At 40.2% G+C, this 19,970-nt stretch overlaps 1 protein-coding gene across 4 annotated transcripts in view; it reads right to left on the bottom strand.

Moving 5' to 3' along the window:
• The window catches only part of LOC124777078 (stimulator of interferon genes protein homolog), a 338,173-nt gene that overhangs the window by 165,385 nt on the left and 152,818 nt on the right, over positions 1-19,970 (bottom strand). For all 4 annotated transcript variants that reach the window (XM_047252357.1, XM_047252356.1, XM_047252355.1 and 1 more), the window contains one exon: positions 4,858-5,042. In XM_047252357.1, the coding sequence (XP_047108313.1) occupies positions 4,858-5,042 (185 nt within the window). The remainder of the gene's footprint in view (positions 1-4,857; positions 5,043-19,970) is intronic.

Here is a 19,970-nt window from a genome sequence, read left to right as displayed (position 1 = left end):
TGCAGATTTATAATACTGATTGCTAATTGTTTGTTTTCCATGTTTCTGCAAATATGGATATTGAGTAATGTGATAGCAGGCTCATAAATGACTAGAATGAACTCTCCCCAAGTACTAATAGATGCTGGGGGTCAGGCTAAGGCCATGGACTCAACGAAGTACACTGATTGTGAGTCCAATATAATCGGAGTTTGAATTTTTTTGATCTTCACAACAGACAGAGACTCTACATACAAAAGAGCACATTTCTAATAAGCACGGGAACTGGATGTACATCCTCATATCTTTATCCCCCGTCTCTGTTCCACCCGTCTGTCCTCCTCTTTCCCCCTCTCTCTTATCTTGAGCCTTATTTATTGTTATTGCTTATTCAGATTCTGTAGTAGTGTTCTAATCATAAACTAATAATCCATAAATGTAACTTTCCTGTTTGCTAACAACATTGCACTATTGTAGAATATTGTGTAAAAATATGAAGTAAGTGGGTCAAGAACTTCTTTAAATTTCTGGTAATAACATTTCCCCTTTACATATCACATATTTATTTATACTTGTTTTAAAAAATAGATACATAAAAACACACACATATTCGAATGCAACATTGTGTCCAAATTTCCAAGCAATCGGTAAAGAACTTGTGGAGGTTTTCAGATTTGGAACACACAAACATTTACATTTTCATTTTTGTAGATGTAAATGTTCATTTGTACAAAACCATAGATCTCTGAAAGTTGTTCACCAAATGCTTTGAAATTCTGACACATTGCTGGATTCTAATAGATGTGTGTTTTTATATACCTACTGTGGCACCATAGGGGATATGTTGTTAGCAAAAACTTCATGTTCTTTGTTCAGATGCTTAAATCCCCGAAGTTCTACACTGACACCTTTGAAATTTTGTCACAATGTTTTTATTTATTGTGTGTGTGTGTGTGTGTGTGTGTGTGTGTGTGTGTGTGTGTGTGTGTGTGTGTGTGAGAGAGAGAGAGAGAGAGAGAGAGAGAGAGAGAGAGAGAGGGAGAGAGAGAAAAGATGAACCCAAGATTTTTGCTAATTATGTATCCCTTTATACATATGGCTTTCCAGCAGGTATGCAAAAGAACACTCATGTTCAAATGCAACGTTGTGTCAAAATTTCAAAGCAATTGGTGAAAGCTTTTGGAGATTTACAAGTTTGAACAAATGAACATTTACATTTTTATTTATATTGTTTTCTTTAAGAAAAAAATTTCTTTCTAAAAATTTAAAATTATGCATGTAACCATGTATTTTAATTCATATTCTAGAAGTTTGTATTAACTTTTTTTTTGTAGAACAATGGTCAGTTTGCATTCAACATTTGCTCAATGTAATTTGTAAAAAAAATTATTTACTACAGGAATTAAACTTTTCAGCATGCTACCTGTGGAGACACATGCTGTCTCTCTTAATATCTTTAGAATTAAGACCCAAAAACTGCTGAAAGAGGAAGCTTTTTACACTTTTAAGGAACATGGAAACTCTTCAAAAATAGTCCTTATTTACTAAATAACTCATAATAATTTTTGTTTGTACCAACTTTCTATGCTGTTTTTTGTCCCTTCTGGTATCTTTTCTTATGGGTATAATAAATTGCTAGTAACTAAATAATGTTGGCTCATGTTTTTCTATTAACCACACTGGGAAATTTTATTGTATGCCCTCTATTGTTTTATTACTTAGCAAGTAACTTAGGAACATTTACTTCCATATTTAACTATTAACCATGTGGACAAATCTGACTGTATGTTATATTAGGTATGGTATTTTATTATGTGTACTGTAATCACGTGTAGTACCACAGCGCATTAAGTATCAAACAAAGTGTAGGGAAGCAGCCTACTCACGCCGTAATAAATTCACATCAGTCTTTCCATTATGTGCCAGCCGAGTCCACTGTAACTAGCTCTGACGCCATGAATGTTGCGCAATACTTTAAAAATCAAGTAAATAACCTGAAACGTTTCTGGCACATCAGGAGTAATACTAAATCAATATGTGTTGAATGTCAGTTCAATAACTTTAACCATTTTCAAAATTTGGACGTTTTTCTGTAAAAATCATTGGCGCAACAGAAAAGAGCTAGAGACTTAAAAATTTATATTTAGATTCCTTTTTCATAATAATTTAATAGAAACAGTACTTTGGATCTCACAAATTAAGATTTTAGTTGAAATTCAATATTTTCTGGTTTTTGTCTTAAAAATTAAGGAAGCAAGATAGATTAAGTAGGCTAATAAATAAGGCTAGGATGTTTATATTTAAGTAGAATGGAGATCCGCTATAATCATAAAGATGTGAGAAGTTTCAATTGAATAACTACATAACTATAGCGATAGCGTATCTCCAAACGGCAAGCTCAGAGCTCGTCTACTGCGTGTAGTGTAATTAAATTAATTCTCTCGCCCAAAATATTTTACTTAGTCACGTCAGACTTTTATTATGATTACTTACCTGTGTGCTGAATGCACATTTAAATTGAGAGGTTCATCGGCCATCAGCAAAAGAAGCTATGATTTATTCAATGACTTAAAGTGGTGCATTACTAGCCCAGCGGCTAGTTGGGAGAGCCGATTTGATCAGGCGTTCCCTTAGCCGTCCGCACCGCGGCTTTATATACAAGAACGCTGCATGAAGCAGGAAGGCCCCAGTTCTCTCCAGACGCAGATTAGCACACCATCTGTGCCGGGAGTCGCGTCGCGTCGGTATCATTGCTATAAACAGCCTCGGATGCCGTATTAAGTTACTCAGGATACGCGTAACCATGAAATCATTTTCAAGTGAAGTGTTAATTCTGGGATGACTTTAATTATCTATCTTCAGTTTGCGTATGTCGTATTTTCACGTGCCGCCGCGGGACAGACATTCTACCATTATTTAGCGTGGCGTTTGATGAACATTATCATCAAATTATGGTGAGCATTCATTTAAACATTTAATTTGGACAGTTACAGTTGCATCAGCGCATTAGACTCTGAACTGCTCTGTTAGTCTGGTTGTGTGGATTCTTTTTTTTTCATCTGTGACTTTCAGAATACAGAGAACATTTTTTTTCACGATCGTTTTTGATTATGAATCCCAAACAATCTCCTAATTCCTCAGAGCTATAAGCTGTAGCTATAAGTGTATTTCTCAGGTGAAGTGGGCACTAGGAATTCTAATTACAGGCTTCATGTTTTGCTAATCACTTTCTGGTTGCCAAAATTGTAGTTAGAGAGCCAGTGTTGAGAACGGCAAAACAATAGCATAAATAATAGGAACATTTATGTAACAATTAATTCCACCCGCCGCCCCACAAATGGAAAGTCCATGTTAGAATCTCAATATTACTTTACTCACCATAAAGATGACCCATGGAGATGCAGACGGGCACAACGAGAAAGACTGTCATCATGTAATAAGTTCTTTCATGTGAAAAGTTACTATTTGCAGTGACTAAGTAACTACAACCAATTTCATGCTGTTTGTTAGACAGAACTCATCAGTGAAAGTGTACAATTAAAATTTTCCATTCTTTCAAAAGAATCATAGTGTATGTGCTCACTTGTGACACATGAACTGTCTAAATTATTGAATGCAATCTGATTGTCACTGTTTTACTGATGTCAATAATGTGAAGAGATTGTGACTTTTTGTGATCATCGCCTGACAAGCTTGTGACTAAACCAAATAAGAGCTGGAAGACAGATGCCAAAGAGAAAAGCAGCACTACTATTGAAATAAAATCCAAGTCAGTAACGTTACAGGTTGGTTGCAGACATTTCTGTATTTCAACTGAAAGTGAATGGTTCCTGTAGTTTCACTCACCACTATTACACACAGTGCTATAGAATGACATTCAGAACATTTTTATATAAGGATCTTATGCTCAGAAGTGTGAAATAAAGTTTCTACAGCCACCACTGGGCTGTTGAAAATCCATGCACTGCTTGTATGAGAAGTTACCAGATTAGATTCTTGGTAAACAATTGGGCTGGAATTCTTGGAGATCACTGGACAACACATCTTACCATATAGTTTCAATGGTGCATGGTGTTTGAACTTTCTAGAGAACGACTTTGTCAGAACGTCCAAAGTACATTCCCGTACAAGTGGGCACTAGTTTATAGTTTCAGAACTATGGTGCTCCAGTGCACTTTGATCATCGTGCCAAGGCATATCTCACAGACAACCTCAGCAGAGAGTAAATGGAAAGGGATGCCCAATCCCTTGCAATAAGCAGTCCCCAAACATCATGTCTCTCAACTTTTTCCTCTGGGGCACTATCTAAAGTCCTTGTCTACTCAACACCAGTAGGGACAGTACCTGAGCTTATCGAGCACATCTTTACAGTGCTTGATACCATTAGAGGAGAGTGTGGAATCTCACAGAGAATCAGACCAAACAAAGTCCATTGTTGTACATTATGTTACAAAGTTGATCGTTATAACACTGGACATTTACTCTTCACTAAAGAAGGCACACATTTGGTTTACAGTGTTTGTACTCTATTGTCAACAAACATTTTAAAAAACCACAGTATTCTGGTGTTTCATTCAGTCTATTGAATGCACAGTAAGTGCATAATGTTGTATAAACTTGCTTTCACAATTCGAGCTATAGCTTCTCTAATGAATAATGTTCTGAATTTTATCCTCTACAATCCCCCAAATTTTTAAAATGTCATTCTGCAGTACCCAGTAGAAAAGCAAAATACTCTCTCCATTATGTTTCAGTTTTATATGATTAGTGGTAAACATATATGTTATTATTACATACTGCTAAACCTGAAATTAATACAACTAATTTTAACCCCAGAATTTTCAATATCAGTAATACCAAAAAGTAATTACAACTTACTATGGTATAAACAACACCAATGATGAAAGCTGACATTGTTTTCATGTTCATGTTCCAAACATTTCTGAACAAACGTATCTTGCTGCCACCATATCTTCCATGGATATGGTGCCTTTCTTCCCAAAGAAGACTGAATCTTATCAGCAAAAGTTGTGTAGTTACCAATCCAAAGAAACAGAATAATACTGCAAAGAGAAGAAAAGCAAGAAGTTGAGACAAAGCAGTAAATCTCATTTAAAGTATAGACATTATACATATAAGACAATTACATTTTGTTAACATATCTTTAAAAGCACACAAGATAGTATAGCAGTCAGTTCTAGCATTTTTCTGTCACTTACGTGGCTTTCTCTTTTGGAGATGATTGGTTAATGTGAAAAATGCCAAGATATATTGGGTTCAGAATCCATGTTAAACTGTAACTGGGAAAGCCAGTTCAAAGGCAGAGGCAGGCAAGTGCACACCATCCCCAATGGGAACATGCCTAGTAAAGCACGGCACAATAGAAGACATAGGTGACACGGAACTGTGTATTGGGAAGGGCAGATAGAACAGAGAAAGAGGAAAACTGTGGAGAGGATCATGTGAATTCAGGATGAGAGAAAGTAGTGACATGAGGCAGGGATGGAGAAGAGCAAGGCACAAGTACTAGTGGAGACTGGAGCCTGGAGGATTACGGGATCAAAGGATGCATTGAATGTGTGTCTATGGCTATCAGTTATAACTGTAGTTTAAAGATCACTAACACATAATCTCTAGTTGCTAATAGTGTTGATAGCAATGAAACGGACATCAGATCAAGCTTACCAGTGTCACATTCCTATCCAATGAGTTGCTGCCTCTCACTCCTAGTCAATCCCCCCCTTTCCACCAATGCTACCATTTCCTCCATGCTTCTTTTCTTCCCTCACCCATCACCTGACACAGCTTCTCACCTCAACAAGCCGCATTGGCAGCACAATGTAATCAGTCAAGACAATGCACCCAAACATGTGCATATGTGTTTGTAAATGTATACTATGTAGCTTACAGCTACAGAAGGAATCATCCAAAAGCTAACAATATTTTAAGTCTTGTTTATGTGCCTGTCAATAACACAACCATTCAGAAGGTGTTATCCTTATTCATTTCATTATTTATGTTCATTTCTGGCATTCAATCAAGCCTTCATTAGTGAATACTCATATCCACAATTCCTGTGGACATACTTATCTTCATTGACACCATTTTGTGCAGAGTTTCAGCTACATGGCCCCATTTGATGTGTGAAGTGACAATGTGGTTTGAATAACCAAGAAAAACTTTACATGATGTTTGTTTCTTCTTAATTTCCAAAACAAAAACATATAGCTGAATCATGCCAATACAGCTGTCATCAGTGTTGCCACCATAACAATATTCAAAATGGAAGTACAGTTCAAACTGAAGTACACACTGTTATGTGCTAAACTCTCCTGTTGTTATCAACCCAACCACTAGCTGTTTCAGCTTGTCACTGCACACCTTCAGCTGTGGCCACTTCCTTTATAATGGTAGCTTGTGATGATATGATTATGGTATCAGCCAATTCATACAACATAATTACTAATTGTCTAATATTCAAATTATCTTTTATATATTGTTAAATTACACTAAAGACTAATTTTACAAAAAATTCAGTGCTTCAAACTAAAATTAGGGCCCTCATATATACAAACAGAAGCATTAAGTTCAATAAAATCCAAAATCAATATGATTATGAATAAATATGGGCAAGAGTAACCAAAAATGGTGAACTTAAATTAATGACAGTGTTTCTACCAACAATTAGTTCAGACACATCAGTCATAATGTCATTCAAAAACAGCCTAAACTCAATATTACAGAAATATCCTGAGCATACGGTAGTAGTAGGTGGAGCCTTTAATTGAGGACCATTTTCAGAAAAGCCAACATCTACAAAAAACAGTTTTCAGGAGACATGTTTTATTGAACTGCTCGTACAATACACATTGCTGGTTCCTTAAAAAATTATATTTTACAAATAACATTAGATATGCAATAGAACAGTGGAGAGACATTTCTATCAGTTTTCAGTTCCAAATAAAAAAATGTAAAAATTATGTTCTTTCCAAATCTGAACTCTTCCTTTATAGCAGTAATTTTCGAGTTTATTTTAACCCTCCGATAAATAATAATTTAGTAAACTGACTCATTAAGGTACTAAGCTTTATTATTTCCATTGTTATGTTTATTGCAACACTCTAAGGCCTTCCCATAGAACTCTTGAGCTGCTTCTGAAGATGTATCAAAAGTTTAAGTTTGTTTACATCATCAGCTTTTTTGACACATCGTTTCTAGATTTTACTACAACTGATTCATCAGTGTCCTTGAAACTATCCATGTCAGTTTTCTCCACTTCAACATTGATCGGAGAGGACGAGTATGTTGTTTTGGATTTGGAGATGGTAGTACCTTTGTTTCTTTTTTATGAATAAATAATTCTGGCTTCAAACATTTTGAATTGTAGCTTCTTTTTCATTAACCTGTTGTCAGTGGAAATTGCACACATTCCACTCCTGGCACTGAAGCATACAGGTACCATGCTGGCTTAGAAACTCAAGATAGTGTGATGGTAAGATTATGGTTTCAAGTTTTCTCAATTCCTTTTCAACAGGGCCAAATACTCTGTCAGAGTACATAACTGTGATCCTGACTGGGAAGTAGTGAGCTACTTTGTTGAAAACTAACAATAAATGTCCACCATCAGTAGTAGATGCTCATTTTTGGCAAAATTAATTTTTTATAGATGCCAAGTTTCGAAAAATTTCACAGTTTTGAGTGAAAGATTAAATGGGAAAATAGGCAGTTTTGATATAATTCATGTACTGTAATGGATTCACCTCATTTACAAGTACTCAAATACATATACACTGAAGTGACAACAGGCATGGTATAGCAAAATGCACATATACAGATGGAGGCAGTATCATGTACACAAGATATAGAATGTCAGTGCACTGTCAGAGCTGTAATTTGTACTCAGATGATTCATGTGAAAACGTTTCGGATGAGATTACAGGCGCATGAGGGGAATTAACAGACTTTGAACGCAAAGTGGTAGTTGGAGCTAGATGCGTGGGACACTCCACTTCAGAAATTGTTAGGGAATTTAATATTCTGAGATCTACAATATAAAGAGTGTGCTGAGAGTACCAAATTTCGGGTATTAACTCTCATCATGGAAAATGCAGTGGCTGACGGCCTTCACTTAATGACCATGAGCAGATGCATTTGCATGGAGTTGTTAGTGCTAACAGAACAGCAACATTACATTAAATAAATGCAGAAAACAATGTGAGATGTAATATGAATGTAAGCGATAGAACAGTGCAGTGAAATCTGATGTGAATGGGCTATGGCAGCAGGCGACTGAAGCAAATGCCTTTCGTAACAGCATGGCATTGTGTGCAGCATCTAATCTGGGCTTGTGACCATATTGGTTGGACCCTAGATAACTGGAAAACGCTGGCCTGGGCAGATGAGTCCCAATTTCAGTTGGTTAGAGCTGATGGTAGGGTTCAAGTGTTGCACAGACCCCATGAAGCCATTTCAACAAGGCATGGTGCAAGCTGGTGGTGGCTCCATAATGGTGTAGATTGTTTTTACATAGAATGAAGTGGGTCTCCTGGTCCAATCGAACCAATCATTGACCGGAAATGGTTTTGTTCGGCTACCTGGAGACCATTTGCAGCCATTCATAGACTTCACATTCAGAAACAATGAAGAGATTTTCATGTGTGACAATGTGCCATGTTACTGTGGAAACATTTCATAACTGTTACTAGAAAGATGGAGTTGTCATGTTCAGCATACACTGCCAGGGAGTACCTCAGACCAGTCATTACACTTGGTTTTGTTTTGCTTTAGGCCACAAAAAACAACTGGCATCATATGCGCCGAAGTCAAAACTACAGAACACGAAAACACAGAGAGGCATTAAATGACTATATGTCAGTCCCAATGGACATAACAGAAGACAGCTAAAAACAGACATGTGGAAAAAGCGCTAAAAAATATTCCATGCAGAAATGGAGGTCCAAAACTAAAAATTAAATGGCCTTTGCCATATTGCTTCAGCAGATAAAAAGTAAAATGCAGTCGACAGCCCATATGTCATTCGCTAAAATGGTTGATAAATCAGACGGCAAACCCAAACTGGAACGTAAATTGTTACAAAAAAGTGCATTACAGCAGGAAGTGGCAGACAGTTAAAATTCGGGCGCAATGTGTACAAAGTAGTGGGGTAGCACCCCTTAGCAAATGATGATGGCTGAAAAGCCAGTGCCCAATATGCAGCAGAGTTAAAATAACCTCCTCCCAGCAGGAAGGCCAAGAAGAGGTCATCCAAGGTGCTGGGAGAGGCTTAATAAGCCAAAGCTTATTACTGGGAAGGAAGAACCACTGGCGGTGCAAAGGGACACCATCTCCTGACGGATAGCAACACAGAGATCATCGGAGGGAATATAGGTACTCGTGGGCTGAGGTCCAAGGACTGCAGCCCTGGCAGCAGCATCAGCAGCCTCGTTTCCTGGCAGACCAACATGACCAGGGACCCACAGAAATATGACACTGGCTTCACAAAGAGTGAGCAAGTGACAATTTTCCTGGGCCCATTGCTCTAAGGGATGAGCAGAGCACAGCGAACATAGACTTTGGAAGGCACTGAGAGAGTCCGAGCAGAGGACACAATTGGAAAGGCTGTGTTGCCGGATGTACTTTGTGGCCTGATACAAGGCAAAGAGCTTGGCTGTAAACACTGAGAAGTGTGCCAGAAGCTGATATGAAAAGACATGGGTGCCAATGACAAAGGCACACCCGACCCCATAATCAGTTCGAGAGCCACCAGTGTAGACAAAGGTACTATAGCGAAGCTTCATGCAAAGGTCGTGAAACTGGAGACAATAGACTGAGGATGGAGTACTGTCCTTAGGAAGTGAATGAAGGCCAAGGTTAACATGGGCCGCTTCATGAAGGCAAGGTGGTGAAGGGTTCACACCCACTAGGAAAGTTGCAGGTAGTGTGAAGTTCAGCCGCCGCAGCAAGTGGCGAAAGCGGACTCCAGGAGATAACAGAGCAGAGGGACGAGCCCCATACTGACAATCAAAGAAGGAGGCATAGAAGGGGTGGTCACACATGGCAGACAAACGGCATGCATACCTGCTGAGGAGAAAGTCACAGCAGTAGGACAGTGGTTGTTCAGCGGCTTCAGCATACAGACTCTCAACTGGGATGGTGTAAAAGGCGCCTGTGGCCGAATGGATGCCATGATGGTGGATAGTTTTGAGACAGTGTAAGAGGGAAGGGCATCCAGACTCATAAACAAAGCACCCATAGTTGAGTTTCGAATGGGCAAGGGACCAGTACAAATGGAGGAGGGTGGTTCGATTGGCACCCCAGGAAGTACCATTGAGAACATGCAGGAGATTGCCAGGTAAGACACATAGGAGGACCAAGAGTGTTTCCTATCAAGCATGAGCCCCAGAAATTTTGTATTTTCAATGAATGGAAGGGCAACAGGCTGAAGATGCAGAGATGGTGGGAGAAACCATTTGTGCCACCAGAAATTCATACAGACTGTTTTGTCAGGGGCAAAGCGGACGCTATTGTCAATGCTCCAGGAGTAAAGACAAGCAAGACAGTGCTGAAGTGAGACAGGTCCATGGAAAACTGCAATAGATGGCAAAATCGTCTATAAAAACAGAGCCGGAGATGCCCGGCAGGAGACAGGCATTTTATAGGGTTAGTGGTGATAGCAAAGAGGATGACGCTGAGGACAGAACCTTGAGGCACACCGTTTTCCTGGATAAAGGCATCCAACAAGGCAGAACCCAGACGTATCTTGAAAACTCTACCTTGTAAAAATGCCTGAAGGAAACAGGGCAGGAATCCCCACATGTAAAGAGTACGTAGTTCTCCAGCAGGTGTTGTAGGCCTTCTTCAAATTGAGACACATGGCCACAGTCTGGGATTTCTGCAGAAAACCATTCATGACATGGGTGGACAAAGTAAAAGATGGTAAACTGCAGAATGCTGCGCTTGAAATCCACAATGTGCATTCGTTAGTAAATGTTGAGACTTGAGCCACCACACCAGCCGGGTGTGAATCACGTGTTCCATCACCTTGCAAATGCAGCTGGTAAGATAGATGGGGGAGTAGCTAGAAAGAAGGTTTTGTCCTTAATGGGCTTAGGTATGGGTATAACGGTGGCTTCACGCCAGCATCCAGATGCGGTTGTACGTGTTAAGCAGAAAGTGCTTGCCCGCAAAAGAAAGGCGCTGCGACATCTGAATTTGGATGGTGTGTGGCCCTGGGGCGGAGGATTGGGATGAACTGAGAGCACAATCTAGCTCCCTCCTAGTAAAGATGGCATTGTAGCCCAAGCCCCCCCACTCGTTTCCAATGGATGAAGGCAGGGTGATAGTGGGAAGAGCTCAAAACTTCCGCAAAATGGAGGCCCAAGGTGTTGGAGATAGCAATAGTATCCATGATGATATCGTCAGCTCCTGTCAGGCTGGAAATTGGGGAATGGATCTTGGTTCCAGAGAGCCATCAGAGGTTGGCCCACACAACAGAGGAAGGTGTGGAACTGTTAAAAGAACTAGAGAATGAAATCCAGCTAGCTCTTTTGCTACCTCGAAGAACATGACAACACTTTTCACGCATCTGTTTATAATGAATGCAGCTTTCCAGTGTAGGGCGGCAGTTCAAAATGTGGAGAGCACGTCTATGTGAGCGAACTGCATCATGGCATGCCTCAGTCCACCAAGGGACTGGGACACAATGTGGTACAGAGAAAGTGCGGGGGATGGAACACTCTGCAGCAGTAAGGATAATGTTTGTGAGATATTTGACCTGATCATTACAACTGGGGAAATCTTGTTCTTTGGAAGTCGCCAGGGAGGAGTAAAGCTGCCAGTCGGCCCTAGGAAGCTTCCATTTAGGCATGCATTCGGATGGGTTAGGGGTCAGCAAATGGATAGCACACGGGAAATAGTCGCTCGAGTAGGTGTCAGAAAGAATGGACCACTCAAGACAATGGGCAAGCTGGGCAGTGCAAAAGTATAGGTCCAAATGGGAATAGGTGTGTGAGGAGTCGGAAAGGAAAGTGGGTACTCCAGCATTAAGGCAGAAGAGGTTAAGTTGGTTAAGCAGGTCAGCCAAGAGGGCACCTCTCTGACAGGTCCTTGGAGAACCCCAAAGGAGATGATGTGCATTAAAGTCACCGAGCAGCAAAAATGGGAGAGGTAGCTGCACAATAAGTTGAGGGAGTCTGCCCTGGTGACAGCAAATGATGGAAATGATGGAGGGACACGTATAGTACAGAGGGAAAAAGTCAGGTGGGGAAGGCAAAGGTGAACTGCCACAGCTTGAAGATTGGTAGTCAGCGAGATGGGTTGACTATGAATGTCATCCTGTATGAGCAGCATGACGCCCCCATGAGAGGGAATGCCAACCTCAGGGGGAAGGTTAAAACGAATCGGTACAAAATGCGAAAGCTCAAAGCGGTTGTTAGGGTGCAATTAAATTTCCTGAAGACAGAGTACAAGGGGACGCTGTGATGCTAACAGCTGTCGTAAATCCTCTTTGTGGGACCGAAGGCTGCAAACGTCCGGAGAGTCATGATGAAGAGGAATGGGGATGTCACCTCGGTGGTTGCCAAGTGACAGCTGGGGAAAAGGCGCTACTACAGGGCACAGAAGCAGGAAGTCCTGCTCCATGGGGTCCACAGAAGCATCAGCTTGCTTGTGCGGTCGGTCTATGGAGTCCAACACTGAAAAACGGTTGTTGGTGCACACCGGCGACACAGAGGCTGGCCAGGCTAAGGTATCACATGCCGACACCATCGAAGAGGATCTTCGAGGTGGTGAAGGAGAAGATCGTCTGCCTTTGGAGGACTTCTTCGAGTGTTTCTGGTTAGATGAAGACTCAGGTATTGTTTGGCTGGAGGGACGGCGGAAGTCTTCACGGGAGTACTCCTTCTGAACTTTCCAGCCTACCAGTTGTGTTGCTGGTGGTTTTGCCCCTTGGGGCAAGAGTTTGATGGCTTGTTGCACAGCTGGACGGGGGATGGCAATGCTACCTTGACACTGGGTGATTTCACAACCTCAGAGCTGAATTGGAGGTCGCATGTCTACACGGCCATGTCCTTCATGGAGTGAGGGGTAACAAGAACAGAACTTTATGTACCAGATGGGAGAACACAGAGTTTGCAACTAGCCAGTAACTTGCAAGCAATTGGATAAGGCACCTTTTCTTTTACCCGGATCTCTTGAACAGCCCACTCATCAAGATACACTGGACACTCCCGAGAGGAGGCTGCATGACCACCATTGCAGTTGATACAGTGGGGAGGAGGAGGTAGAAAATCGACCTCATGCGCATCCCTACCACAGGCAACACATTTGGCTGGGTGTCGACAAGATGTTCTAGTGTGGTTAAAATGATGACACTGGTAACAGCCCATCAGGTTCGGAATGTATTGCCAGATGATGATAATTTCACAGCCTGCTTTGAGTTTGGACGGAAGCACCACTCTATCAAAGGTGAGAAAGAGAGTGCAGGTGGGCACTAAGGAGGAATCTATCTTTTTTATTACACAATGAATGGCAATAACACCCTGATTGGAGAGGTAAGATTGTATTTCGGCCTTGGTTACACTGTCGAGTAGCCTGGTGTAAATTACACCATGGGAAGAGTTCAAAGTTCTGTGGAACCCTGGAGAAGTGAGGCAGCAAGTAGTTGTGCTTGAGAATCAGAAGTGGTCTCCCAAAGCAAAGTGCCATTCCATAAATGAGAGCAGGATTTCACATGGCCAGCAACTGCACCTACCCTTTTCTGAATAATAAACGGATTTACTGTGCTGAAGCACTGACCATCTTCAGTACATTAGACCACGAGGAACAGTGGTGCAGCGGGAAGGGTCTTTGAATCATTAGCCTCATTGCGTTTACATTTTGTAGAAGTGGAGTGGGAAGGTGATTGACTCATCACGAGGAAATCCCCCACGATTGCCAGCATCTCCGATGGTGTGCTCCTTCCAACTAGGGGCCGCCTTCACAAGGGGGCGCACCCGCCTTAGGTGATTGTTCACACCTCAGGTTACACCTTTCAAACACCTGACAGAGGGACCAATCGGCAATTTGGGAAGGTTACAGCTCAGGCAATCATCCCTCCCTGGGCCTGGCCTGTTCCAGGGGGTACATGCGATCCCTACCTGTCAACCTGGGGCTGGGAATTACGCATTACCCAGTCACTTCTTATACGTCAGATGCATGGGCCAGCCTTCACGAGTGCACAGGGAGGAAGAAGAATAAAGAGAGTCCTCAAATACTGAAGTGGAGGAACAAGAGGATAAGGGAGACAAAGAAAGGAAAAGGGAGCAAAAAACAAAGGTGAGACTGTTTGCACATCAGCAACAGAACACAGAACATTCCCAAAACCACCCCAGACATGTTCTCCAAGGGAGAGGAAAAAGAACAGCAAGAGGACAGAGATGCAGCACGGAAGGGAAAAAATGCTGCAAAGGCTGGGGCCCCGTGGTAGCCAAGCACGAACCTGCCAAAGAGTGGCGAGCTCCCTGGGGGGATTCATTACACTTAACTTCAGTGATATGAATATGATGCACACTACCCCAGTAAAAGTAATGTCCACCATAAATCTTTAAAATCAAGAAATTCTAGTGGTTATGACAAAATATCAACAAAATTAATTCAACAGTGTGTTCCCGAGTTTAGTAACATATTGAGTGATCTGTCATTTATCAGCGAACATTTCCTGATTGGTTGAAACACATTGAAATTAAGGCTTTGTTTAAGAAAGCAGATAAAGAAATACCATCAAATTTCTATCCAATTTCACTTTTGCCGGCATTCCCAAAATTTTTAAAAAGCTTATATACAATCAGCTTCTTCACATTTCACAACAACTAATATACTGTCAAAACTGCAATAATGATTTCTAAAGGATTCTGGTATTGAGAAAGCTATCTACACATACAGCGAAAATTTAGGCAATACATTGGCTACTGGTATATTCTGTGATCTGTGAAAGGCATTCGACTGCGTATATCACAATATTCATTTAAATAAATTGGAATATTATGGTGTAACAGGAAACACAGCAAAATTGTTCAAATCCTGTATCTCTGACGACAGGAAACAAATTGAATAATTAGGTAAGAGACATGTATTAAGCTATCAGGCATCATTCAACTGTGAACCAATTATATGTGGCATACCATAAGGTTCTATCTTAGAGCCCTCACTTTTTCTTGAATACAATGTCTGTTCAAAAAATTCCAGAACATTCATAATCTCATATCAATGGTGTATTGGAGCAATATGCAGTTGGCATCCATGCACATGCCTGTGTTTAATGTGTAACTGCCAGAAGTTTCACTGTTCCATGTCTGTCAATAATTGTTCAGTGCTGCAATGCATATAATGTTGTTTAGCACAGTTTGCAAATTTTGATATGGTAGAGTTAGAGGAGCAATGCATCTGCACTGAATTTTCTGTGACACTCAAGAAAACCTTTACAGAGACACATTAAAGGATGCAGGAAGCCTACTATGATGAGTGCTTAAGCTGTACTCAATGTTATGAATGGTTAACAGAGTTCAAAAATGGCCAGATTGGAGTTAAAGATGACTCTTGTTTAGGACACCCTTTGACATTTATCGACAATGGTCAAGTCAGGAACATCAATGAAATTGTGTAAGCCAATTGAAGACTGACTGTCCAAGAGATTGCAGAAGAATCTAACATTTCAGTTGCATCATGTCATGAAATTCTGCCACAGCACCTTGGAATGCATCTTGCTGCCTCCATGTTCATCTCATGGCTCATGAGTCAAGACCAGAAAGAACTTCTCCTCGCAATTTGTGAAGAGCTTTTGGATTGCAAATGAGAACAAGGTGTTCCTTAAGAAAATAACAACTGGTGATGAGATGTGGATCTATGGCCATGATGTTGAGACCAAGGTTCAGTCTTCACAATGGGTTGGGAAAGGTTTTCCAAGAACAAAAAAAAAAATCTCACCACATCAGGTCAAATGTCAAAACCATGCTGATAGTTTCCTTTTACTTTGAAGGATTAGTTCATCATGAATTCGTGCCACAGGACAAACTGCTAATCGATGGTACTATTTGGATGTGTTGCGACACCTGTGAGAAAATGTGAGAAGGAAATGTTCTGAAATATGGCAAGACAATTCATGGCTCTTGCATCATGATAATGTACTAGCACATTTATTCCTCTTGGTGTGTAACTACTGAAAAGAATGAAATCACTGTGCTGCCTCATCCTCCGTACTACCCTGCAGACTTTTTTTTTTATTTCCAAAGTTGAAAACCACACTGAAAGGACAAAGATTTGCAACAATAGATTAGATAAAAGAAAATTCGCAGATGGCGCTTTGAACGATCCAGCAAGAGGTGTACCAAGACTGTTTTCAGAAGTGGGAATGGCATTGGGAGCAGTGTATCAATTGTGGAAGAGAGTATTTCAAGAGAGACCATGCACAATAAATAAAAGGTAAGTGCAGAAAAAATTTGTGGACAAAGTTTTGGAATTTTTTGAGCAGACCTCGCATATCGATGATCTTCCATTACTAATATTACCAGATGCCAAGTTTGTTTTGTTTGCAGATGATACAAACACTGCAATAAATAGCAAATCAAGTGCAGTCTTACAAAGATAGCTTAATGAAATTTTTGTGGACATTAATAAATGGTTCCTAGCATATTCTTTGTCACTTAACTATGAAAAAACACACTACAAGCAATTCAGAAATTGTAAGAGGTTCCCACCTGTATATGCCTAAAATATGATGACATGTGGGTAGATGAAGTGGACAGTGTTGAATGCTTGGGATTACAGCTTGATAATAAATTCAACTGGGAGGAGCACACCACAAAATTTCTAAAGCACCTAAACAAATCTCTATTTGCAAATGTTATCAGACACAGGGATATAAAAACGAAAAAGATGCCATACTATGCTTACTTTTATTCCATAATGTCCTATGGGATTATTTTATGGGGTAACACATCAAGTCAATCTTAAGTTTTCCAGGCCTAAAAACGTGTAATAAGAACTATTTGCGGCGTGAAAGTTTGTGTGAAGAATGTTTGCCGAGGCTTGTTTAGGGAACTAAAGATACTGACTACTGCTTCCCAATATATTTATTTCTCAACAAAATTTGCCATTAAATATATATCTCTTTTTCCAAACAACAGCTCAGCTCATGGAATTCTTTGGTTCGAAAAGGTGTCCATTTTTCAGGAACACACATTTTCAATAACTTGCCAGCAGCTATAAAAAGTTCAACTACCAATACAGTCCAGTTTACAAGAAGTATAAAGAGTTTATTGGTGGCAAACTGCTCCTACTCCACTGATGAATTTATTAGTGAAACCAATTGATGAGTGTGTGTTACTAATAATATTGAACAGTACAATCTGACTTCTGTACAGGTTCAGTCCAGAAACGTGATCATTGTAAACAAGTGTTGTAAAATGATATTTCTATTTAGTATTTATTACCTTTTAAATAAAATTATGTTTACATTTTTTGATTAATTCCACATCCATGACAATCATTTCACTTGGGATCTGTGGAAGGTACATTGGCATATTTGTTTTTCATTGTGAATATTTATTCTGTATTCTTGTTTTTCTGGCATGTTTTACATCATAAGGGGTCTCCTCACTAAGGATCAATTGCAATGGAAAGTACTCTAATCTAATCTAATCAATTCAGAAAAAGGTAAGGTCAAATAATTCGAAATGGGGGAACTACAGACCTATTTCATTGTTATGTTTGAAAGAGCTACATGTGATGAGACAGAAAATTATAATTCATCCCACATTGTCACTAGAAGAATTAATGTAGCTGGCATTCTAAAGGTCAGAGCACGGAATATGAGACTCATTAATTTTGTTGATACATTAGATAACTAGAAGAGAGAAACTTACTTTGAAGTTGGATACAGTGGGGATTAGTAAAGCCTGGTGAGATGCAGAACACAATTTCAGGTCAAGTGAATATTAACACAGAATCAAATATTACTGCAGGAATAGGTCTAATAAAGAATAAAAAAAAAGTGGGACTGCAGGTGAGCTACCATGAACAGCTTAGTGAATGCATTATAACAGCCAAGGTAGACACAAAACCAATATCCATGACAGCAGTACAAGCTTATATGCCTACCAATACTCCACACAATGAAGAGAATGAAAGAACGTATGATGCTAAAACATATATTACTTAGATTGTTATGGGAAACGAAAATTTTATTGTGATGGGGGACTGGAATTCAATAGCGTGAAAAGGAAGAGATGGAAAAATAATGGGAAAATATGGACTGGGAGAAAAGATGTGGAGGAGTGGCCACCTGGCAATAGCCTACACAGAACATAAATTAATCATTGCTAATATTTGTTTAAGAAACACAAAAGAAGGCTGTACACTTGGTAGAGAAATGTAGACATCAGTAGGTTTCAGGAAGATTATACACTGAAGTGCCGAAGAAACTGTTGCAGGCATGCTTATTCAAATACAGAGATATGTAAACAGGCAGAAAATGGTGCTGCAGTCGGCAATGCCTATCTAAGACAACAAGTGTCTGTCGCAGTTGTTTGATTGGTTACAGCTGCTACAATAGCAGGTTATCAAGATTTAAGTGAGTTTGAACGTGGTGTTATAGTCAGTGCTAGAGTGACAGGACACAGAACCTTTGAGGTAGTGATGAAGTGGGTATTTTGCCATACAACAATTTCATGAGTGAATATAAGAAATCCGGTAAAACATCAAGTCTCCGACATTGTTGCGGCTGGAAAAAGATCCTGGGACCAACAATGACTGAAGAGAATCGTTCAACAACACAGAAGTGCAACCCTTCTGCAGATTGCTGCAGATTTCAACAATGGGCCATCAACAAGTGCCAGCATGCCAACCATTCAATGAAACATCATTGATATGGGCTTTCGGAGATGAAGGCCCACTCATTTACCCTTGATGACTGCATGACACAAAGCTTTACACCTTGCCTGGGCCCATCAACACCGATATTGGACTGTTGATGACTAGAAAGATGTTGCCTGGTTGGACAAGTCTCATTTCAAATTATGTTGGGTGGATGGATGTGTTCGGGTTTGGAGACAACCTCAAGATACCATGGAACCTGCATGGCAGCAGGGGACTGTTCAAGCTGTTAATGGTAATGGCTGGCTTTGTAATGGTGTGTAGCGCATGCAGATGGAGTGATATGGGACCCCTGATATGTCTAGATATGACTCTGACAGGTGACATGAACAGATGTATCCTGTCTGATCACCTGCATCCATTCATGCCCATTATGCATTCCGACGGACTTGGGCAATTCCACTAGGACAATGTGATACCTCACACATACAGAATTGTTACAGAATGACTCCAAGAACACTCTTCTGAGTTTAAATGCTTCCACTGGCCACCAAACTCCTCATACAGAAACATTATTGAGCATACTGGGGATGCCTTGCAACGTGGTGTTCGGAAGAGATCTCCACCCCCTCGTAATTTTACGGATTTATGGACAGCCCTGCAGGTTTCATGGAGTCAGTTCCCTTCAGCACTATTTCAGACATCAGTTGAGTCCACACCATGCCATGTTGTGACACTTCTGCATGCTAGTTTGGGCCCTACATGATATTAAGCAAGTGTACTAGTTTCTTTGGCTCTTCAGTGTAAGATAGAGACTTGGAAATAAAATTTTGAACTGTAAAATATTCCCAGGAGGACATATGGACTCCAACTGTAATTTATTACTTACACAATTCACATTAAAGTTGGAGAAATTGCAGAAAGGTAGAAAATTAAAGAAGTGGGATTCAGATAAGTTGAAAGAGCTAGATGTTGTTGAGAGTTTCAAAAGGAGCATTAGGTAGACTAACAATTAGCTGAAATTAACATAAGACATACAGCAGAAGATGAATGGGTAGCTTTGAGAGAGGAAAGTAAAGACAGCATCGATATCTAGGCAAAAAGACAGGGACCACAGAAATTCTTAAACAACAGAAAGGTATTAA

The sequence above is a fragment of the Schistocerca piceifrons genome, chromosome 2, assembly GCF_021461385.2.
Source record: "Schistocerca piceifrons isolate TAMUIC-IGC-003096 chromosome 2, iqSchPice1.1, whole genome shotgun sequence".
NCBI lineage: Eukaryota > Metazoa > Arthropoda > Insecta > Orthoptera > Acrididae > Schistocerca > Schistocerca piceifrons.
Note: the sequence above shows the minus strand (reverse complement) of the source record. Positions and strands in the feature narration are given on the sequence as shown.